Raw genomic sequence first — 22,644 nt, forward strand, 5'->3', positions numbered from 1 at the left:
AAGGGGAAAAGTCAAGGTAATGCTAGAGGAAAAGGGAAGCAAGATAGCTTGGCACAAGCTAAACCGAGTGCTGAAGGTGAACCAAAACCTGTTGATTAGAAAAGAAGGATAGGTAGAGGTAGGTTCAAAGGTAATTGTTTCAGATGTGGTAAAGAAGGGCATAGATCTTTTGAATGTCCACTTAGCAGGACAATTGTTGTTGTGAATGATGTTGTAGTTCAAGACAGTCAGCCTAAGCAAGAAGAAAGTTTGATGGCTCGACGAGTACTAGTTAGTGAGAGGACATTGGAATCTTGTCAGAGGACTAGTTTGTTCAGGACTTGTTGTAAGACTAGTGGTAAAGTCAGCAAGGTCACTATGGATGGTGGTAGTACTGATAAACTTGTTGATGAGGAGATGGTTCAGAAACGTGGTTTGAAGAGAGTAAGACATCCTTATCCTTATAGGATTGGTTGGTTGCAAGGTGAACATGCTTTGGAAGTGAGGGAACAATGCCTTGTTGATTTCCAGATTGGGCAGTATAAGGATCAAGTGTTGTGTGATATTGTGGACATGAACAGTTGTCATGTGTTGCTTGGTACACCTTGGTAGTATGATTGCAGGGTTGTGCATGATTTAGTCAAGAATGTGTTTACTATTGAGAAAGATGGCAGGAAGTTTTCCCTGATTCCTTTACAAAATGAAGAGCTCGATAGGAGGAACCTGAGTATTGGCAATCGAGTTGAGTTGGCAGATTCTGAGAAGGTTGGAGATCAACATGGAAAGCAAACCTGTAGCACACTGAGGATGGATGTGAAGAAGTAGGCGAAGAACAAAAGAAAGAGTGTACAAGTTGAGGGCTTGGAGGATATGTATGTGAAGAACCGATTTGGGATTTATATATTGAATCCTAGAAGATGTTCTTCTAGCTACTGAGAACATCTTTTCAAACTTGGGGTGTCTGATGCAGGAGCATCCTAGGCTTGCTTGCAATCCTACATGTTTGGAGGGATTTTGGTTAAGTGTTGTGGAGCTCGGCAAACACTGGTGTTTAACAAACACTGGGAGCTCGGCATGGTCTATGGAACTCGGCAGGGTCTAGGAACTCGACATGGTCTGGAACTAGGTATGGTCTGAGAACTTGGCATGGTTTGGGAACTCGGCATTGTCTCTGGAACTCGGCAATGCTTGGGAATTTATTGGTACTCGGCTTGGTTTTGCTGACACTCAGTTTGGTCTTGGTTTTGTTGGTGCCGAGTTGTCTGTGAGCCGATTTTTGGCAATTAATTTTTGTATGGGTATTTAATTTAGTGTTGTAGCCGACTTGTGGCTCAACCTATATTTAATGTAAGGGATTTAATTTAGTTTGTAAGTAGCTAGGCCGACTTGTGACTTAGTTGGGTATAAGTAAGGGATCTTGTAGAGTCTTTAGGTAAGAAGTGATCATCCAGCTGGGAAAAGGGGATGAAGTGTAGATGTGAATTTTGAAGCGCTAGGGTTGTGGCTTAGGAACCAAAGGATTGCTTGGTGGACCTAAGGGTACAAGTGTGAATTCTTCTTGGTGTTCTTATCCAGTTGTGGATTTGGACTAGCTGAAATTGGCATGCCGTAACTAGATCTTGCGAGATCTTGCAGAACTAGTATTGTAATTGTTTTTTGTATTTGGCCCTAACCTGGAAGGCCTTACAGTCGGGCATACTGCATGTAATCAGTTATATCTATGAATAAGGAGTTGTGATTTGGTATCAGATCTTGCATTATTGTTCTTGTGTTGTTGTATTTCCACTATGTGGTTGTTTGTTGGGAGTTTGGACATCTCCTTTGGGGATTCTGCTGCCTTGCATTGCGCCAATGTGATCCATCATCAGGAAGCAAGAGAACGTAATGAGAAGAAAGATGATTTAAAAAAAGTTACACACTCCAATCCAGAAACTATCTAGCTTCTTGTAGTTGTGTAAATCCAAAACATATAGGATTCAACCTTGAGTGGACAATTGGCTTGGTGATGGAGAAAAGGAATGGGAATTCAGACCCAACCAGCTAGGTTCTTTATCTATTAAAAAAAATTATAATCTTCCTTATACAAGACAACGTTGAGGTGTTCATCAAGATTGATGTTGCTGATGATTGCAGCAATAAGTAATGTGCACTGACTGGACCTCATAAAGACTAAGAATACTTCAGTTGTGTCAACAATAGATCTCCAGTTTAAGCATGATAAAAAAGAGGCCGATAGTCCTCTTCATTTTTTTCCTACAATGCTCTACCTCCCCCTAATAGCTTGAGGCAATCAAGCCCCACATGCTCGCGCTCCATCACCAATCAGCCTCTCACACTGCTGTTGGTCAAAAGCATGAAGTCCTCTCCCCTTTCCACTGGGCTTGATGTTGGTAGAATAGGAAAATCGATTGCCTCCCCCTCCATGTTGTATCAGCACATAAATGACCTTCATCGCCTCTCTCATTCATCAAGCCCATTGTTGGTTTACTGTTCTCCCTCAGCCTGTCCGACAAGCGCTTCACTACACTCACTTCTACCCCTCCCTTGAATTCTTGATTTGTTGAAAGATAGTGATCCTTTAGCTCAACTTCAAATCCTTGGTGGTGGGGGTAAATTGATAGATTATCATTAATGCTCTCAAATATTGATCAACTTCAAGCTGGCATCTCCAAGGAATCCTTGCCAAATCTATCTCCTTTGTGCCTTTCGTTTCTTCTTCTTCTTCTATTGTTAGACACAAGACACTAAGCCAATCCATCACCTAGCAAACACTAGCAAGCTACAAGAGGGACTTGAGATCACAACTAGGAGCTATATGGAATATTGGGAAGTGCTTCGGCCCAAGCTAACCTTATGCCCTTCCCTAGGAATTGTCCCACCCACTTCTAGCTTTAATTCTACAGTTTTGATTTTGATTGTTATTGAAACTGTAGTTGTGTGTCATTTTAAGCATTTCCAAGGAACAATTATTCAAATAGAACGTCTCATTGCACTGAGGAATAGAAGAGACTATAAATTGCAAAACTCACCAAAAACTCGACGAGATTTTTGCATGATGAGTATTTCAGTCAAAAACTCACAAATTGGCCAAAAACTTGATAGCAAAAGAATGTAATGCCTAGGATGCAAAAAACTCATTCTAATTTCAATTTAGATGATTTAATTTGCTCCTCCAGCTGTAAGTGCAATTGGAGGTTGTTGGAAGGACATCCACATAAATTCAAGGAAAACAATGGCTTGGAAATACCTAAATGACCTTGTCCCTGTGCACTGTAATCTTTGGTTGTGCACCAGGAACATAGACAAAATATCAAGTGGTCCAATTGAATTAAATCATAGTTGAAAAAACCGGCAGTATATCACCAAAATCGCGATAAACTGCAGGTCAGACAGGCAGCTGATTAAAACGCAGAATAGATCGGTGACGTATTTTTTCAAATACCGCCGCATTTTTTTCAGAAAATCTCACGAAACATCGCATATTTGGCTTGTTAAATTTGGCGAGTGAAACAACAAAACACATTTTAGGTTTTGCTTCCGTTGTTTTAATTAAAATGTCAAATGCTTGTGTAATTTTTTTGCCGACGCTAGTGATTGCAAAGACGGCAAACAACATTACTTCCTGCATTCATCGGCCCCTGCAGGTTGCGAAGATGACATTCATTGCACCCGACAGCATTACGGATTTTAAAATTTATATTATAGTCTACGTTTAATAGTCTATCTTTTATGGCATTATAAATTAGGATATTTAGATTTCTTTTTATATAGTTGTATTTGTGAAAGCTATGTTTTAATTTGTTATGTTTAGTAACGAGCTTATAAATTATGATAATATTGAGAACTCTTCTTAAATTTTGTTTCACAAATTTATAAATTTATTATAAAATTATTGTTAAGTTTTATTTTTAAATTATTATATAACTCTTTAGTAAAACTCTTATATACTAGTATAGCTAGATAGTTTTATCATTAATTTATAGAATAAATTTGACAAGGGCTTTTTTGCCAATAGATTTCGATACTTGTTTATATTATCTAACACATAAATTTACGTAGTTTGCTCATATTTGAAATATATTTACATTAATGTTTAATATATTTAGATAAAATAAATATTCGTATATAAAATTAAAATATATTTATTATTTAAATCTAAAATGTAAATAATAAGTAGCTAACATTAGGACTACAAATACTAATTTGCTATGTTTGTGTTGTTATGTATTTAACTCTAAACTTTGATTTTTATCTCAGAGAAATCTACTATATGTTCTTCAAATTTGGTGTATCTGTGTGTATTTTAATAAATTATATATTTTTAAATGTTCGATAAAAACTGATTTATTGCCGATTTTTTCGCCGATTTTTTGGCGATTCCGAGCTTTTCAAAAGTTCTAGGTCAGCCAAGATATTGCCGAATCCGAATTTTTCAACTATGATTTAAATGATATAACAGTTGACAGCACAACAGCAGTTTCCATTGTTCAGCAAGGATGACATCTATGATTTGGAGAGACGGGTTATGGAGGAGGGGGGTGAATTTGGATTCACATTGGATGATCATGACATTAAGGAGGATGAAGAGGTCAAGGATACTGAGTAGAAATCATTGCCAGCCCCAGCAGCATTTGCATCTAGAATGGAAGTTAAGCCATAACCTATCTTGATGGGCAAGGAGGTGCAGCCACAGAGAACTCCTAGGACTAGACCATCTAGTTCTACCTCTCCATTAGTTTTTACTAGTGCTGGAAAGAGAGATGTGAAATGTTTCAAAGTTGTATTTATTTTTAGTTTTACAAAAAAAAAATTGTGATTTTAATTTTGCTTTAGATTTTAGGTGACTAACCATCACCATTCCACACAAGGATGCCGGTTTGTACCCAATTTGCATTTAAATCAATTAAATACATCTAGAGGCGGCTTGTTTCTTTCATTTACTTATTTATTGGCTATTTAGATGCATCTCCTAATTAAATTTTGCCAAAAAATGGCACTTCTAATCAAATCTATGTTTTTGCTGAGTTTTTTTGGGGAGCCTGGGGAGTTTTAAAGCTATGGAAGAGACATTATTTGACAACAATTTGGGTTATACTATCCTCATCCCTTGCCTGCTTACTCCATGTTCTACTTCAAAAATATGCCCAAGCATGTCTGGATTCAAACATGGTGCACATGTCAGCATAGGAGACAATAGTTGGTAAGAGATACAACTGTCATGGCATTTGAATATTCAGGGAGAAAATTACTGAAAAATCCCTGAGGGGTATTTCTGGCCACAGATGTCACTACCATAAAATTCATTATAGATATTCTCAACCCAGACAACCTATTGCTACAAGAAAAGAGAAAAGAGAAACAAAAGTACTCTCACATTGGCAATTTTGGGTGAATTTGAGCATCAGCGAACTCAATGATGAAATGTAAATCCTCGTTGAACCTGTTCTGAATATTAGCTAGAGCAAAGATGTCATGGTGCCTTTTTCCTCGGTAGTTAAAGCTAATAAAGTCTAGGGTAAATTTCTGCATTCTTGGGCCCCAGACTTTACCCTCGTATTCTCCAAAACATTCACCCAGGTCTACTTATGTGATTCCTCTGATCAATAGGGAAGAGATTGATGTACATGCTCATTCCTCTGCTCGACCTGTTGATGTTTCAATAGCTTTTAATGAGAGATTCAGGGCTGTTTGATGACAAACTGTTTCCCATTAACTAAAGACCAGTGTTATTTTAACCAGTAACTTTTGGATTGAAACCCCTGGGCTACTAGTTTGATAGTTTGTGGTCTACAGACCCACTTCATTGCAAGAGTTGAGTTGTTGGATACAATGACTTGCTCCAAAACAAATATTCTATTCAGGGTTCTCTATGGAAACCCCCATTCTTATAAAGATCTCTCCCAGACAAGTGTTTCCAGTGGAACTCCTGTGGGCAATTTATCATGCCCAATGCAGCTTTCTGATTCTGAGTATCATTCACCTGTTTAAAATGAATTCAAAGTGCATGACCACCCTTTTTCTCTTGCCATTACTTTGTGATATGTTGTTTATAGTTCATAGAGGTCTTCAAAACTAGCCATATTGACTGTTCTTTCTGCCTCGTGATATCTTTCATTGTTCCATTTTGTGAATGGAGGCTAATTTATTAAGATTTACAGCATATTGACTTGTTTGCTTTACATTTCAAACATTGAATCAAATACAATACCCATAAATAAAGTCAACCGATCACATACTTCCATCATTAATCATAATTAAAAGGAATTATGGCACGTACATGATCATGGAAGGCCTGGACAAATTCATCCAGAGTGAATGAGCACAAGTCAATCACATCAGCAAAAGTATATAAAAATCGGAAAACCTGCACAAGGAAGCAGAAAACAAATTTTGACCATCAAACAGACAATGCCATACCAACATGTGAATTAGTATCATTTTGAGTTTATTTACTTCATTCCTCAGAAATATAAAGGAAGAAACCAGCATCCTTCAGCTTCTGTTTTAGCAAAATTCAGCATTCTCCAATTCAAAATATTTAATTCAAGTTGCATTATTTCCTTTCAACAAGTCAAAAGGGCTTCTTCTCTTGTCAAATCTTATTTAGTGCTGCGGCAAAAAATAGAGTGCAAAACTAAAAGGCAACCTTAGTGTATAGCATTATAACAGAATCTAAATAACAGATTCAATTCTATGAAGGTATAACGAGATCAGAAATTCTACTACAAGAACTTATGGTTATTTTAGCAGAAAAAATCAAAATAAACACCATAAAACTTCTAAATATGATCCAACACCCTAAATTTGGGCCCATGATTTATATTCAGCTACTTTTTTTGCATATAAAATTAAAACAAATCTAGAATCCACAACCAAAACATATTATCAATTCCTGTTCCACAAGCTTAAAAATCTTTCGTGCATGAATAAAATATAATACATGCATAAATATCTACTTATAATAAATTCATAAATTATATATCATGAACATACATGTATGCATATGCATATATGTGTGTCAGGAAAATTCAAATTTTTAATACTCACCTGCAGATGACATTAAGATTCAATTTACACATTCACATACTGCATCAAATTCAAGCTTCAACGTTCATTGATTCAAATATGGTAGCAGCAAATAATTAAATTTTCATTGCATTACACTATGAAAAGTGCAAAATGCAAATTGGTTTTATAATTGACGGAGGACCTTGTGGGCCCCCTATGCCTTACATATTTCATATTCCATTTTACAAATACTTGTTCCTTAACTCAGTCAAAAGCAATTTCCTTTGAATAAGCCTAAACTGCCACTGTGGCAACCATTCTTATAATAATACAAATACAACAAATCGTGATAGGAGATGAAGTTACCATGAACAATTTTTTCACATTCTCTTTCGAATCTATCCATGGATGGGCCGCCAAGGGCCTTTTCATTCTGAATGTAGAGGGTGGGAACCTTGCCAATGGACCTAGAAAAGCATCCAAACTCATTTATAAACACCAAGCTTGGATACAGATATAATTAATATTCATAACTTATAATAGAGGATTTGACTTTAAGGAAACAATTCCATTAGTTGTAAATTAGGAGATAAAAAGCAAATTGTGAGAGATTTTATCAGATGACTAGAAAGAACATCACAACGAAATTTTTAGCAATCGTATATTTAATGTAAGTAATAACATTAAAAAATGACTATTTTAATTTTGAAGGATGAATAGACACTCATTCAGATGAGTTTGAATCCAAAAAACCATTTTACCTGTATTTCCAATACACCATCTCAATTTAAAGGCTTCCTGAAAATAATGCTTGATCTGAAGGTAAATCAACATTTCTAAAGGCAGGCAAACCTATATTTTAATAATCGGACGAATTTTCTGTGAGTGGCACAAGTTTAGAATCTCTGATTTAGGCTTTCAGGTGAAGACAACCCTAGCTATATTAACCACCATAAATTGCTGAGAACTGTTTTCAGTACCCACTATGGATTGGTCTATTTTTATGTTTATAGTTATCATTGCAAAAGCTTGCTAAGTATATGGTCTATTAATGATATTTTGCATCTTGTAATACACCACAAGGCGATAGATCCCAGTCACTAATCAGGGGTTGCCTTCTTAATGTGAAAAAGTTGGAATCAATTCGATCATATATTTATGCTGAGAGGAATAGCTACAATGGCAGCCTGGAATTAAATATATACTAATGCCAATACAAATAAAATTAATCATGTATATATTAAGTTTTTGATGTTAAAAATTTTCAAATCAAGACAGATATGAAAAGAAAAGAGCAAAAGCACATGAGAGTAGAGATTATCTCAGATAAACAAAATTCAAAGGTGTAATGTTACGCAAACAATAAATTTTTTAATTAAATTTGGTATATCTTTTATATGATTTTAGGATTTGTGGGAAGAAACTAACCAGCCTGCACATTTTAATTTACTTATGTAAATTTGAACTGTATGCACGGTATCTTAAATGCATATCTTTTAACTGCAGAGTAGATTATTATATCGACAAAAATAAAGTACACAGTTGAATCCAAATACAACAGCATAATTTGATATTGCTATCAAAATTACACCCTTCACATAAGTGGATTTCACTCCACATTTGATTTACCTATGTCATTTAGCATGTAGATTTCAATCATATTTATTAAAAACAAACTATATTTCATTGCACAATATAATTTAGTTATAGATTTCACTTGATGTCTGTGCACATTCAATTTACTTAAGTATATTGTGCTTGTATGCATGGTATATTGAATACATATCTTGCAACTACGGAGTAGATAATTATATTTATTAAAAAACAAACTAGATTTCAACAACACATTTTACTATACCTGTGTAGAATTCAATTGCACATGTTTATTTCGAAAGTTGTAGAACAATAAAAACAAATCCTTAAGTGGAAATAAAGTAAAAAAGAAAAAGTGATCAACAACAAAGAAGAAGCTTATAAAGTCCTAGTCCATGTCTTCTATGCTTATATCATAGGAAGAGGGTGCTCACCTAACTCTTCAAAGTGACTTTGAAGAAAACATCTAAAATAGAGCCATTCAAAGCTTTCATATTAAATGGGAATTTATTTTTTCCTAGTTTCCCTTGCATAGGTAATTGAAACTTGAGAAAGCCCAATTGCTCAAAATCATTGTAATGTCTCCTTTTTGGATGATCCTCGATCTTGCCCTAAAATCACCTACTGAAATTTTGAATGTTAAAAATTATCAACACAAATCCCAATTAATGTCATGCAATCATGTTATGTCATATTTAAAATAGATTAGTCATTTCTATTAGGGTTAGGGGTTCAACAAAATGTGTGTGTGTGTGTGTGTGTGTCCCTAATCATATTACCCTATTTAGACACACCATACAACTTGTTGATCTTAGAAATTAAGCACCAAGGGTTAAGTTTCCCTAAATCAAGCATAATAGGGTTTGGAGAGGAAAGTCATAAAGGGTACCAAGTTACTATTCAGCCTAATTAACCCCAAGCGCACACAGCGTCTTTCCAAGATGACTCACCCCTTGGCCCACGAGCAGCAAGAACATCTACCTCAATGATTCCATCCCTTGGGTTAGCCTACTTAAATTGAGGGGTCTCGAGTCATTGAGGAAGACTGTTTAGCCCAATTAAGCCCAAGAGTGTGCAATGTCTAACGAGAACTCAGCCCTTGATCCACAAGCAACAAGAATGTCCATCTTGACGATTCCATCCCTTGGGGTGGCCTTTTTAATTCAGGGGAACCCAAATCTACCACCTCTACGTACATACATAAATATTTGTTTTTCATTAATCTCCCTACAATTTGCCCCTAATAATAGTAAGGCTCCTAGAAGCCGTAGGGCCCACCTGACCTAGCTATAGTTTCCCACCCAACTTGGGACTTGATCACAATTTAATAGGGTTACGGATCCTAATCAACAATTATAAGCACATACATACCTATCTTATACTATTTAGATAAATCATGCAATACCAATCCACGGTTCCATTTCCCATAAAAAATCATATTTATAATTTGGAGAGGGGATCCATAAAGGGTGATCGGTTATTGTTTAGCCCAATTAAGCCCAAGAGCATGTAATGCGTGACCAACACAACTTGTTCCTTGGCCCACAAGTGGAAGAAACATTCTGTGATTATTCAATCCCTTAGGGTCGACTACTTAATTTGAGGGAACATGGATAAGCAAGGAAGACTATTCAGCCCAACTAAGTCCAAAAGTGTGTAGCACTTGACTAAGACAACTCGCCCTTTGGCCCACAAGCAGCAAGAAGATTTTGTGATTCCATCCCTTGTGGTGGACTACTTAATTTGTGGAAATCTATGTATAGCGCCTCTCCCTAACATATTTCCTCTCATTCTCATATGATTGCTAATGGGGATAAATTAATAAGCATAATAACAAGTTTAATAAAATATGGTAAGAGAACAATAAAGAGCATAGATGCATAGGATAACATTTATCCACATTGCATATACTAAGCATACATAACAAACCTATACTAATGCATACCACACATTAGCAAGAATGCTATTTGGCTGCAATTAATATTAACTTTTTATCTAATCTATGTGCCTCATGCTGATATCTTGCGAACTGATCTGCTCTTTATGAGCACCAATGTTGATTGAATTCCTTCCTTGAGTGACCATTCGATTGTTGTTAAATGATTGATTTATTGAATGAATTCCTTTGATTCGATAGTTTGATCTATTGGTGAGTTATGATTAAGTAATTGTTGATTAGATGATTGAAAATGATGATATAATGAATTCTAGTTTTATGGTAGAATGGAAGTTGATTCAATACAGTGATGCCTGATTGCTGAATTGTATGTTTCCTTGATCTCTAGATGAATTGATGATTGTGTGATTGGTCCTTCTCACTGATTGTTTGCTTAATTTCTTCAGGGGTTAATGACTGATAAATGAAGGATTTGTTGGATGGATTCACAAGTGATGGTTGATAAGTCTCCAATGCTTAAAATGAAATCTTCTTTACACTTTATTGGTGAAAGGGTTGCCAACTTTCATAAGAATTGAATGACCACTTTTGTTATTGCCTATGAGAATAATATATTATTCCACAAATTGATCTCCATTGGATGTCCTCCGCAATTGAAACCTTCTCCCATTTATATCCTCCAATGGGTAGTAGAGTCACACTTCTTCATCACGTCTACCTTTTCCAATGGTCACAACCTTTCACAACTACCAAACTTTGGAAGAGTCACAACCCTTTAACATTACTGCCCTTTGAAAGAGTCACAAACTTCCATTATTGTCACTCTTTTGAAAGAGTCACAACCCTTAATTATTGCTGCCCTTAGAGAGAATCACAACCTTTCATAATTATCACTCTTTCAAAGACTTCCAACAATTCATCATGACTTCCATTTTTTTAAGTTGTGGCCTTTCATAATTAAAACCCCTTTGGAAGAGTAATAACGCTTTATCATCTCTACCCTTTGAAATAGTCACAACCCTTCTTAACTTTTGCCTTTTGAAGACTCGGTTACTTATTTTCTTCACATTCCTTGTTTCTCTTCCATTAATTCTTTCTTGATTCACATCTTCCCTTTTCTCTTTGTTCCTCTCTCCCCATTTTCAAATGAAGTTCTCCTTTAATATCTCATGTTTGAGGGGGACAACTTTCATTTTGTGACCTTAAAAGTATAAACAGATGAACACTGCAAGAAAAGCTATTTGAGGATTTGGTTATATGCGAAAAGACAAGTAGAAGACTCACAGCTTAAAGTTTCAATCCCAAGGCCCAATGATCATTGTAGTCTATCTCTAAGGGCCTATTTGGCAGTAGGAATATGAGTGGAATAGGCTTATGTAAATTCTTATAATTTTGAATTCTTTGTTTGGGTGCACCAAATTGGAATTGCGAATAGGAATGTGTATTCCAATTTTGGCCCAAAAATGATAATTTGCAATTCCACCTAAATAGGTGGATTTGGAATATGTATTCCTATTCCAATTTTATTTATTTTAGAAAACATAAATTTTTGGGTCTGTGAATTCCCCATCAAATTCTGACTGAACCAAACATAGGAATATGTATCCCCATTTTCTATTCCAGAATAACAATAACAATTTCCATATTTCTATTCCCGCAAACAAACAAACCCTAAAGGATTTGTTAAAATGACAAAATAACCATGATATGCCAATGGTGGGTGCCCTAATCTAGAATTCAACAAATGACTTGTCACTAGTACTCTTAAAACAAGTGCTAACAAAAGTTGAAACACAATAGATGTATAGGGTCTCTCTTCGGGTTTAACGATTTTTGCTCATCTTACATGTAGTCGCTCATTGTATTAAGATAATTCCTCTTTACTTATCGGTGGCTTGCTTACTAAAAAATCTTCCCATTAGAATTACAAAGTTATATTAGGAAGGCTAAAAGAATTCTGACATGTTTGGCTGATACTATGTTAAACAAATTCCCTGAAAAAGGAATAAAGAGGCAAACCGGTGAACAACCTTAGTCCACAAAATCGTTTACATTCATATTTCAGCTATTAGTACCAACCCCATGATTGGGAAAAAATGTATCTATTTTTTGGACATGATTAATGCATACAATAAACATTGGAATAATACTTACAAAAATTAGTTGAAGTGCTTTTTAGTTTCTATCTAAAGGGTGCTTTAGAGTATCTTTCTAATTATTAGAATGACTATTTATTTGATTACTTTTTTTGTCCGAAAGGAAATTTCTATCTGGATTAGCATCTTTCACATTACTCTCTCCTTTTGGTGAGACTTCTATCATGCCCTTGCTATTTTGCCTCTTCTAACAACTCTTCACAATTTTTTGGCCTATGCTAGTTGTTTCACTTTTGGTGGCAACCGCACTTTTTTGCTATCTTACCAAGTACATGAGTTTTGTGGCTGTACCAGGGTTAGGTTTGCACCAGGTCCGGGTATTGTGTCAACTTGGTTCAAAGTTTGCCAATTTCTACTGTCCAACACTTGTGGAAAAAGCCCTTTCTGTGTGCAACCATAAAAAAAATGGGCTCCTTGTGTGTACACTTGAGAAGAGCACCCACATCAACATGTTTTCTGCACTAGGCAATCACCTCAGTACTTTCACACTAGATGATTATGCCCAAGGATTTATCGTCATTAATTGCCGTCGAGGATTTATTACCGTCCAACACTAGGTTTATTTATTATCACAATATTATTACATATGAATGTAAAAAAATTATTATTACTGTTTATAATTTATATGAATGTTAAAAGAAGAATTAGTGATGTAAATTGATGGTAACTTTTCTATATTGTTTTAAATGTAATAATCTAATAGATTAATATCCTTCTAATATTAATAATTTTAATTTAATGTGTAAACTAAGTGTATCAATTTTAAATTAAATATTATATTATCATATATTAATACATAATACATTCTACTATATTATTTTTTTAAATAATTTAACTTCAAATCTATTGGAGAACTATTCACACACACACACACATATATATATGCATGGAATTTTTACATGCTTTTGTACTAATGAACCCAAACCCCGTTTAAAACCTTTGTCATATCGGCAAACCGGCTCTCCAAACCAGAATCTGAACCTGAACCCAAACCGCCAACCTAGGTTTTTTGTGAACCTAGCCAAGCTGGCCACTTTCTTTTTCTTTTTTTCTCATGCCTTCTCGTGACAACTTTTTATACTCTTCAATGATGGCAAAGGATGTATCCATTCTCAATGTTTGTCTCTTGGTGGTTGTTTATTCCTACTTTTTGGAAGCTTGCTCTCCTTTATTTGTTGGTTCTTTAATGCCTTGCATTTGGCATTTTTGTTAGCTCCTCTGCATTATATCCCATAGTTGTACCTTCATTCATCGCTGAAAAAAACACATGCATCTCATTAATATGATTCCATTTCATATTGCCTACTTCTACCGATCACTTCTCCCCTTTAAGATCTTGGATCATTTTGTCCTCTAGTGTCTATTTCTGACTGTCTTAATAGATGTTTGGCAAAAGATGGCGAAACCTATTAAGGTTCACAATCCTCCAATGGGTTTGTTCTCCTTGGCTCACAGAGCTTTGATCATTGTGAATTCAATGAAGTTTCCCTCTCAAAGTCTTCATGAAGGTGCTGAAATTCAAGAGATTGCTACAACCCTTGATAATTACCCTCGCCTCTTGGCTAGTTTCTGGCTTAACAGGAATAGCAATATTGCTTGTTCCAATACCAATGATTGGAACAAAATACTTAAGAAGTTGATGGTACAGATCAGAGGATGCACCTAAATCTCTCTACCTTTTATTTCTTATTCGCGCCTGCCTTTAGAGATAGGAAGATGTTTGATAATTTGGCGAATGAAACTACAAGCTTATGTTCCACTGTATTTCAAGAACAGTGATGGAAGGCGGTATGGGATACATTTTGGGGACAGAAGCCTTAAGGCCATTTTTGAGCAGTGGGGGGATAATTTTATATTTATATATAACAGCAATATAATGGCAGTAATATAACTTGACAATGTTAAAGAAGATGTTGGACAATGTCTGCAGAAGCCTGCATGCCAACCACAATCAGTAAAGGAATTATTTGTTTATACTTCTCAAGAAAAATCACACTATACCAAACTCTGACAAATACACCTTAAATACCATTAAAGAACTTTGAAGTCTACAACTTCTTTTAAAAATGAAACCAGAAATACAAATTATTGCTGTTAGTCTGAACTGTAATATCATCAGCTATAATAAACTTGAATTGGGATATATTCATATAGTTTTGCCTTTACTGATATCATGATAATTTAATTGCTGTTATAATGTTGACATGATATATTTATTGCTGCTGCTATAAATGCTGTCATGTTATATTTCTGTAATAATGCTGCAAAGTTTTATATAGCAGTCTCTATTTACTTATTATGAACCTTTATAACATAATAAAAAATTGCCTTTTTGTAGGGGATGTCTAGTCATCCCCGATATCTGAGAAGTCCCTAGCAACCTTGGGGACAACTAGGCATTCCCTCCATGTTTCCAGCCATCCACCATTATGAGGATGCATTCTGGGACGTTTCTAGACTCTCTCGTAGTGGAGGGATGGCTAAAAGATGTCCCCTGATGGCCCCCCATCCTTGAAATGCCTCAGGGGACGGGGACAGGGGTTATAAGAGACCCTGAAGATATGAGGCAACATTTGCAAACTATGACCAAATAAATGCTTAGATTCACTTTATTGATGAAGGCCTAATTGCTAGACCAAACAATTTGACTATTAAAAAGGAGGATAACCACATTAAAAATTCTTAAGGTTCTTGGAGTAGTTTAATTTTCTATTTTTTCTTAAGCTTCTCATCGCTCTCTATCTGGCCTCTACCCTTTCAACTTTATGAATAAAACTTTCAAATTTGTAAAAAACACAAATAGATTAAGTAAAAACAATGTTTAAATAAATCGTCAAATAAATAAGTAACCTGTGTAGTAGTTTGGAAAATAATAATTATAATTTATAATCCATATAGAGTAATTTAACAGATCTTGAATTAAAAGTGAAAGCAAACTAGCACAGATATCTTGAATACATCTAAAAGATGTCAAATATATCAGTCTTCAGACATTTATACTGAATTCACAATACAGATTTTGATAGCTGCCTTGGAGCTAATATCTCTTGGTATTTTTTAGATGGATGTATTTAAGATATCCATGCTCGTTTAAACGGTAATGTATGTAAAGCCCCTTACATTGGTGTGTTTGGCATTGGTCAGTGTCAGCAAAATGGGAGACAATCACAAAGCCACACGTCTTAAGCTTTCACATCAGAACAAATGACCTCGCCAAGTTAAAAGTAAAACAAAGATTTCTAGACAAAGTATTAAAAGTCTGAAGTAGAACCTTCATTGCGTTCAGCAAATGTTGTGCCAATTTCATTGATTTCAGCTCCAACTGACAAAACATTTTGATGTTCTTGCAATTCCAAGTACTCGTTGTTAACTAAATTAACCAACTTCGTAGATTTTTTCCTTGCCTTTCCTTTTTGAACACCAGCATTGCCGTTTATTACACATCTTTGCTTCTGAATAATCTGCACCTGCCAACGCCATTCAGGGAAATATTTTTAAGAGGAAATAGGACCAGGACTTCATAATTGCTTTCCTGAATATGAACGTTCCCAAAGAGGATAATATAAATTCCAAATTTGTAATAATTTCCATGGCAAACTCCCTTAATTATCTTCCACTTTAAGCAACAGTAAATCTTTACTCACCTTTTTTTTCTGAATTGAGTTCTGTTTCTCCCTCAATGCATAATTCTGATTTTTCTGTGGCGCTTTCTTCTCACAGTTGCTCCTCTAAAATCCATAAAAACAGACAAGCCACAAACCAAAATAATTTTAAAAAAGCAATCCATTATCAACTAGACTAGGAACCTAAACTAAGGCAATGCCTGAAAAAGGTATAAAAAATTCATAATATATAAATTGAAAATCTAAATAGAATGGTAACAAGTGAAAGCATCCATGCATCCTTCAAATCCAAGCACATTTCAATAAATTGTAACAAGAAGGAAGGAGGCAAAGAAGTGTAATTGAACACTGCAGACAAGGCTTTGCACCCTTGCTACAGAACTCTAAGCTATCAGGGATATAATTCAACTATAGAGGGGTTATTAATTAGCTGGAAATAGCACTCTGATTGAGGATAAAGAACCTGATTATTGATCATGACCTGTAGATCGCCACTGGTATGTTATTCAAGGAAAAGAACAAATAAAAAATTTTATCATATTTTAGAACATGTGCAAAGCATATATAGAACATGATAAAGTTTTTTGGGAATATTAACATCACATACACCAAACAGTGGCCAACACGGTGAATGAAAATTTAGCCAATAGGCTGCACTTAGTTAACAAATTGATGTTCAGATGAGAAAATTTATGGATTTCACCTCTCGGAGCCATCACAAACTGAAGAATGAACAATTTAGGACATGAACAGACTTTAAGTGTCTCATGGCAGCACTTCAATCTAAAAATAAAAGACAGCATAAATGCAATAGTTGGATATTAAAGTAGCACAAAATTTCAACAATATAATTAAATTTTTTTAATGTTACAGCAACTGGTTTTTTCAATTTCAGTTGTCAAACGAGACAAAGATCTGAAATTTAAAACTTGAACTATTGAAATCAGTCTGTATTTATGATCGAAGGCTTATTCAGAATATTGCTAAGTTAGTGGATGAAAACTCCTGATTCACGCAAAATCTAAGACATTTCAAGGGCATTTAAATAAAGAGAAACCACTTCAGATTGGAGGAATGTTTACAGTAGAGATAACTGACAAGAGAATAAGTTCTATATTATTTGCTCAACGAAAATTTTTAGGTTAATTTCTTAATTAATTATGCAACTAATATTGAGTTAGATTCTATTATCTGAATAAAAAATAAGAAATGATTAAAAAGGGGTCATTGCATTTTAGGGGGATTTCAATGCTATTTTGGCCAGGGAAAATCTAAAACATTTCAATGTCGTTTAAATAAAGAGAAATTGCTTCAGGCTGAAGGAAGGTTTACAGTAGAGATAACTCATAAGAGAATAAGTTCTATATTTACTATTCAGCTACGATTTTCTAAGTTGATTTCTTATATACTAATTAATTATACAACTGATTTTTTGTTAGATTTTATTATTTAAACGAAAATAAGAAAAAATTAAAACGGGGACATTAAATTTTAGGAAAATTTCAATGCTATTTTAGGAGCTTATGGATAAGAGAGAAGCTTTGCAACAGCCCTCTCAATCTAAAATTGATTTTCGTACATTTGTGGATAGATATAGCTTATATGATTTGATTCCCAAAGAAGGCCCTTTGCCTAGAATAATAGAATAAATGTCCTTTATTACAAAGAAGGGAAATCAGATAGATCTGTGATCTCCGTCTGATGGTTGCAACATAAAGGAAGGTCCTTTGCCTAGAATAATAGAAAAACGGGCCTTATTACACAGCAGAAAAATTACATAGATCTGTGATCTCCGTCAGATGGTTGCGACACAAAGGGGTATTTTCAAGTCCAACGCTCTACTTGTGTCAAGATCAAATCATTACCCTCTGTGTATCAAAATCCCTCTTAATATAGTACAACTCAATCACCTTTCAAATAGGACTTAATGTAGATGTTCCATCATAACATTCTTTCTCAGTCTCAAATCTAGCAGAAGTCTAGTGCACTAGCAAGAGAAACTCCCGTGTTTTGTTTTGCCTGTAAGCTTTTTATTATTGAGGATAAACTTTTGAACTGGGAATGCATAAGTTTTGGGAATATATTGGAAGATAGAGATGCCACTAAGCCTCCCTAAGAAGATTGCCTCTCCTATTCAAAAAGATGGCTTGGCAGATGACATTCTAGAGCAAGGAACGCACATTGTAGCACAACAAGCTTCATGTTTGGCAAGAGAAGATATTATGGAAGGGTCCAAGAAGGACATTCCAAGATAGAAATGTGCCTTACTTTAAATGCTGTCACAAAAATCAGGTGTCTAGCAAATAGACTTGATCATATTATAAATGAATGGGTTACTAGGTTGGAAGAGGTTCAGGATATATCTAGTGCAGTGGTTTCCAAGAGGTACCTGATTCTGATACATACTGTATCTGGAATCGGCAGTTAAACTGGAAGATTCAGCAACTTAGGTGTTTCTAGCAGGGTTCACCCATTATGTGATCCTGTACGCCAGCAGATTGTGTAATCAACCCATTCAGGAGCTTATATAGACATCAGAGTTTTGTGAGCCAGTTTGACCAGTTTGGGACGATCTCCTAGATTTTAGAAGGAATCTCCTATTTTTAAGTAACGGACTGGGAGTTGACCAGGACACACAAAGAGACCTCCACGATCAGCCTAGAGACATTTGGCGCAGTTCTTATTTTTAGGAGGGTTCTTAAATTTTAGGAGAAGACTGCCAGTTAGCATGCAGTAGCCATACAGCATCAGTGGATGGGTGCCATCAGACAAAACTCGGATTGGAGTCTAGATGAGTAAACTATGAATAATTTGGGAAATAATTTAATTATTTCCTAAGTTGGATGTAAATAAAATAATAATAAAAGTGATTATCATAGTCACTTTAAAATATAATATAAAGGGGTTTAAGGCACACCTCCCTAGGCAATAACATGAGTTGTAGCTTAAAATGGCCATGTTTTAATGATAAACAGGACACTCGTGTGGTCAAACTCCTAGGTGGGAAGAAATTTAAAATTAAACTTAGCAAAAGTTACTAAACAAAATGAAGAGAATCCCTAAGTGATTCATATGAGCTTGGAGGAAAAGTAACAAGAATAAAGGAGGCAAATTGGGAGAAAATTGATTCATACCAGGTATTTCCTAATCAAGCTTTTGGTGATGGAGCTTTTGCTGTGAGTTCTTCAGCAATCAGATCTACAGGAATGTAGCCTCTCCGAGAGATTACGTGGTGGACGAAATCACCCCCCTTGGAGATCGACATTCCAGCATATACCAGTTTGGGAAAGAGAAGAAAGAGATCAATATCAGTGGAGTAATCATCAGACCTGATTTGTAAGTCAATTTAGAGTCTATAGTGCAGATCAGGGTTTGAAAGCAATCATTACGTCATAGTATTATACCAGACCAGCCATACAAAGTCAGAAAGGATTTTATTGTTTCCCATCTTGGATGTCTGATATAAATAGGGCAGATTTTGGTATAATTTCCTTCACGCTGTTGCAGATTGAATACTTCCAGTAATTTACCAGTGAAAATCAAAAGTTTGCTAAGTATCTCAGACCCCCTGTCTAGTCATACAGCCCAGGGCTTGATGAGACACATCAATCTTGGACAAGGTCAGGAAAAATCAGATCAGAACAATGTTACGGCATGTTTGGGGAAGAAAACAGTGGAAAATGAGGACTGCTTTGAAGCTGCAGCAATTTGTAAGGAGAATTTGGTTTTCAATCCACCCATACACCTTCAGACAGCCCCCTTTCTGCCAGATCTGGGCGTTACCAACTTGCAGAAGCAGAAAATAAACCATAGTTGCAATCTGAGATAGGAACAGAATACCTGGTATGTGTTGTAACAGATCCAAATTACTAATTTTGACACTAGGGTTTTCTGGAATAATCACTTTTTCAAATTTTTATGATATAAAAAAAATCTGAATTTGTTCATCGTGGGGGTGAATATAGTAGTGAGTTTTAGCAGCATAAGCTTATGTTATTTCCACCAATTTCAATCACTGTCAAAGAATATGTCATGTCCCCTTTTCTAACCAGTGAGTTTTGTTGCGCCATTAGCCTGTTTTGCCTTGGTCCCATGGGCAAACCAGGTTTTCTATGCGGACGGAGCAGTTTTTGGCCTAGGTCAGTTGCAAGCTAATCAGGGTTATTCCAGTGGGGTTTCCAGACACTTACTATTTTTAGTAAGACAGCCGGCTTAGCATTCTTTACATTTCAGGGTTGGACTAGGAGTGTTTTCTTTGAAAGTTTCTGGATTCAATTGTGTCACAGTTTTCGCATCAACGTTTCAGATCACACTTTGTGATTCATCATCAGGATGAAAGATAGAGAACAAGAATGATGATGGATCACAGAGTGTGATCCAAAACATTGATGCAAAAACTGTGACACAATTGAATCCCGAAACATTCAAAGAATTAGCCTATGGATTGTGGAAATCTGCTCTCCATTATTTGGAGCATCTTGCCAAGAACTTTTCGGCAAGCTATCACACATGCATATCCGACTCCATTCGGTTAAAAAATTTATGCCTAAAGATTTAATTGTTAATGTCACTTTATTACCTATGGGCACTTTATTTCCTTAAGTGGGGAATGCAAAGAGTCACATGTTTGTGCTTCAAAAAAAAAGGAGCTCATTTTCAATATACTTGATTTTAGTGATTTGATTTTCACTTTTCTCTTGTGGAGAGTTTTTCTTGAAAGCTTCAGCTTTCAGCAGGTGAGAGGGTGGAAACCCTCAAGCTTGGGCAATGGACGAAAACCCATTGTCGGTTGGAGACATCACGCAGGTGTTTCACATTGTATTCCAAGTTCACTTTTCCTATTATCCAATCTCGCTTTAGTTTTTGTATCTACAATTGGATTTCTGGCTTGTTTTATTAAAGAACTTCAATGAAATGTTAATTCTGAAATGTATTTTTGCTGAAGATTTAATGCAATAATATTTTGGGACTTCTTTATCTGGTTGTTTATTGGAATTTTGCGGGAAACTTTTGAAAGTTATTGCATGAGGCTATTTGTTTAAAATTTCTGAGTTATCATTAAGGGTTTTGGAGCGAATATCCTATCAGGTATATTACAAAACACAAATAATATTTTTATTTTTTTTAAAGCTACCAAAATTAGGGGAAAAAAAGCAAAAACCAGCAGACTATACCCAGAAAAACAGAATTTCAAAGTTACTTTCTGTGGGTGGTCATTACTTTTTAAGAGCCCTTTGGGCTCATAGGATAAGTACCTTTGGAAGAATTGTAAAACAGCACCAATCACAAGAACAATCTGTCACCAAATTCAAGACATAAAGAGCAACAATGGAAGAATTGTAAAACTGGAAAATCATATAAATAGTTGTTATTAAGTCTTCTCTCCAAGAATGGTCCTAATCATTCAATGTATGTATCTATATTCTATGCTACAAGGAGTGCTTTTGGCTAGTGAGTTTGAGATGCTTCCTTTCAAGTGTTTTACCATGTCGTTGACTAGGGAATAAGATAAGCTTGCTCACATGGGCACCTTGAAATATTGAAAATGACAAACTTTGATTGCGCATGATGAGAAGCTTTCTAACAAAACAAAGGAAAGAGAACGAAGCTAAGGGCACACAAACAACACTCCCTCTCTTCCAAAAGAGAATCATCCAAGGAGAAGAAATGCAAATATTGCGAGAAACCAAGGCATGATGAAAATCAATCATTCAAAACAAATTAAGGAATAGAACCATCTTCGAAAGAAAAGTCAAATCACTTTGACTTCAAGTAGGTCTAAGGGTTCATCATCTTCTTATTATTTCAAGTTAAAAAGACAGAAAGGGGCTCAAAGTCAAACAAATGGATAATTGATTTTGGGGCTTCAATCATATGGATTCATCACAAAGTACATAATTTTCATTTGGCATTTGTCACCACACATCCTAATGGATAAAAAACACATATGTTTGTGGGAAAGGGCCTACTGACATGGTCAAAGTATCGTTAATGATGTTATTTGTGTGTCGTCATTGTCAACCAATATCCTTTCTATCTATCAAAACACACAGTGTGAAGCAAGGAAGGGTGTTCAGTTCAAGTTAATTTTTTAGTTATTTGAGATTCCCATAGTGAGGAAATAGTCACAATTGGGGACACAGATCATATCTTGAACATACACCTCAAATTTTATTCAACTAATCTACATGCTCAAGCATCTCAAAGAAATTTTGATTAGACACAATATTGTCATTTGAATCTCAATATTCTTTCATCAACTAAGATTCTAGAGACATGCACCAACATTTCCGCTTCATCTATTATTGCTTTTAATGAGAGCAAGATTGATAAATCCATCACTTCTAGTGAATCAATGCATCAAGACATTTGCCTTCTAGATACAAGC

General features: G+C 35.3%; 1 protein-coding gene across 9 annotated transcripts in view; it reads right to left on the reverse strand.

Annotated features, from left to right (window-relative positions):
* Positions 1-22,644, reverse strand: part of LOC149567256 (Homeodomain-like transcriptional regulator) — a 76,493-nt gene that overhangs the window by 42,401 nt on the left and 11,448 nt on the right. For 7 of the 9 annotated variants that reach the window (XR_016362390.1, XR_016362389.1, XR_016362388.1 and 4 more), the window contains exons 6-9: positions 16,278-16,361; positions 15,905-16,100; positions 7,354-7,454; positions 6,257-6,343 (exon numbers count right to left, since the gene is read on the reverse strand). Coding sequence is in view for 3 of the 9 variants with exons in the window: in XM_089820428.1 (XP_089676554.1) it covers positions 6,257-6,343; positions 7,354-7,454; positions 15,905-16,100; positions 16,278-16,361 (468 nt within the window). In the remaining 6 variants the exon portion in view is untranslated. The remainder of the gene's footprint in view (positions 1-6,256; positions 6,344-7,353; positions 7,455-15,904; positions 16,101-16,277; positions 16,362-22,644) is intronic. The other 2 variants (XR_016362386.1, XM_089820429.1) reach the window with 1 other exon arrangement.

This window comes from Cupressus sempervirens, chromosome 3, assembly GCF_028749045.1.
Source record: "Cupressus sempervirens isolate cs-2001-9-10 chromosome 3, ASM2874904v1, whole genome shotgun sequence".
Classification (NCBI taxonomy): Eukaryota; Viridiplantae; Streptophyta; class Pinopsida; order Cupressales; family Cupressaceae; genus Cupressus; species Cupressus sempervirens.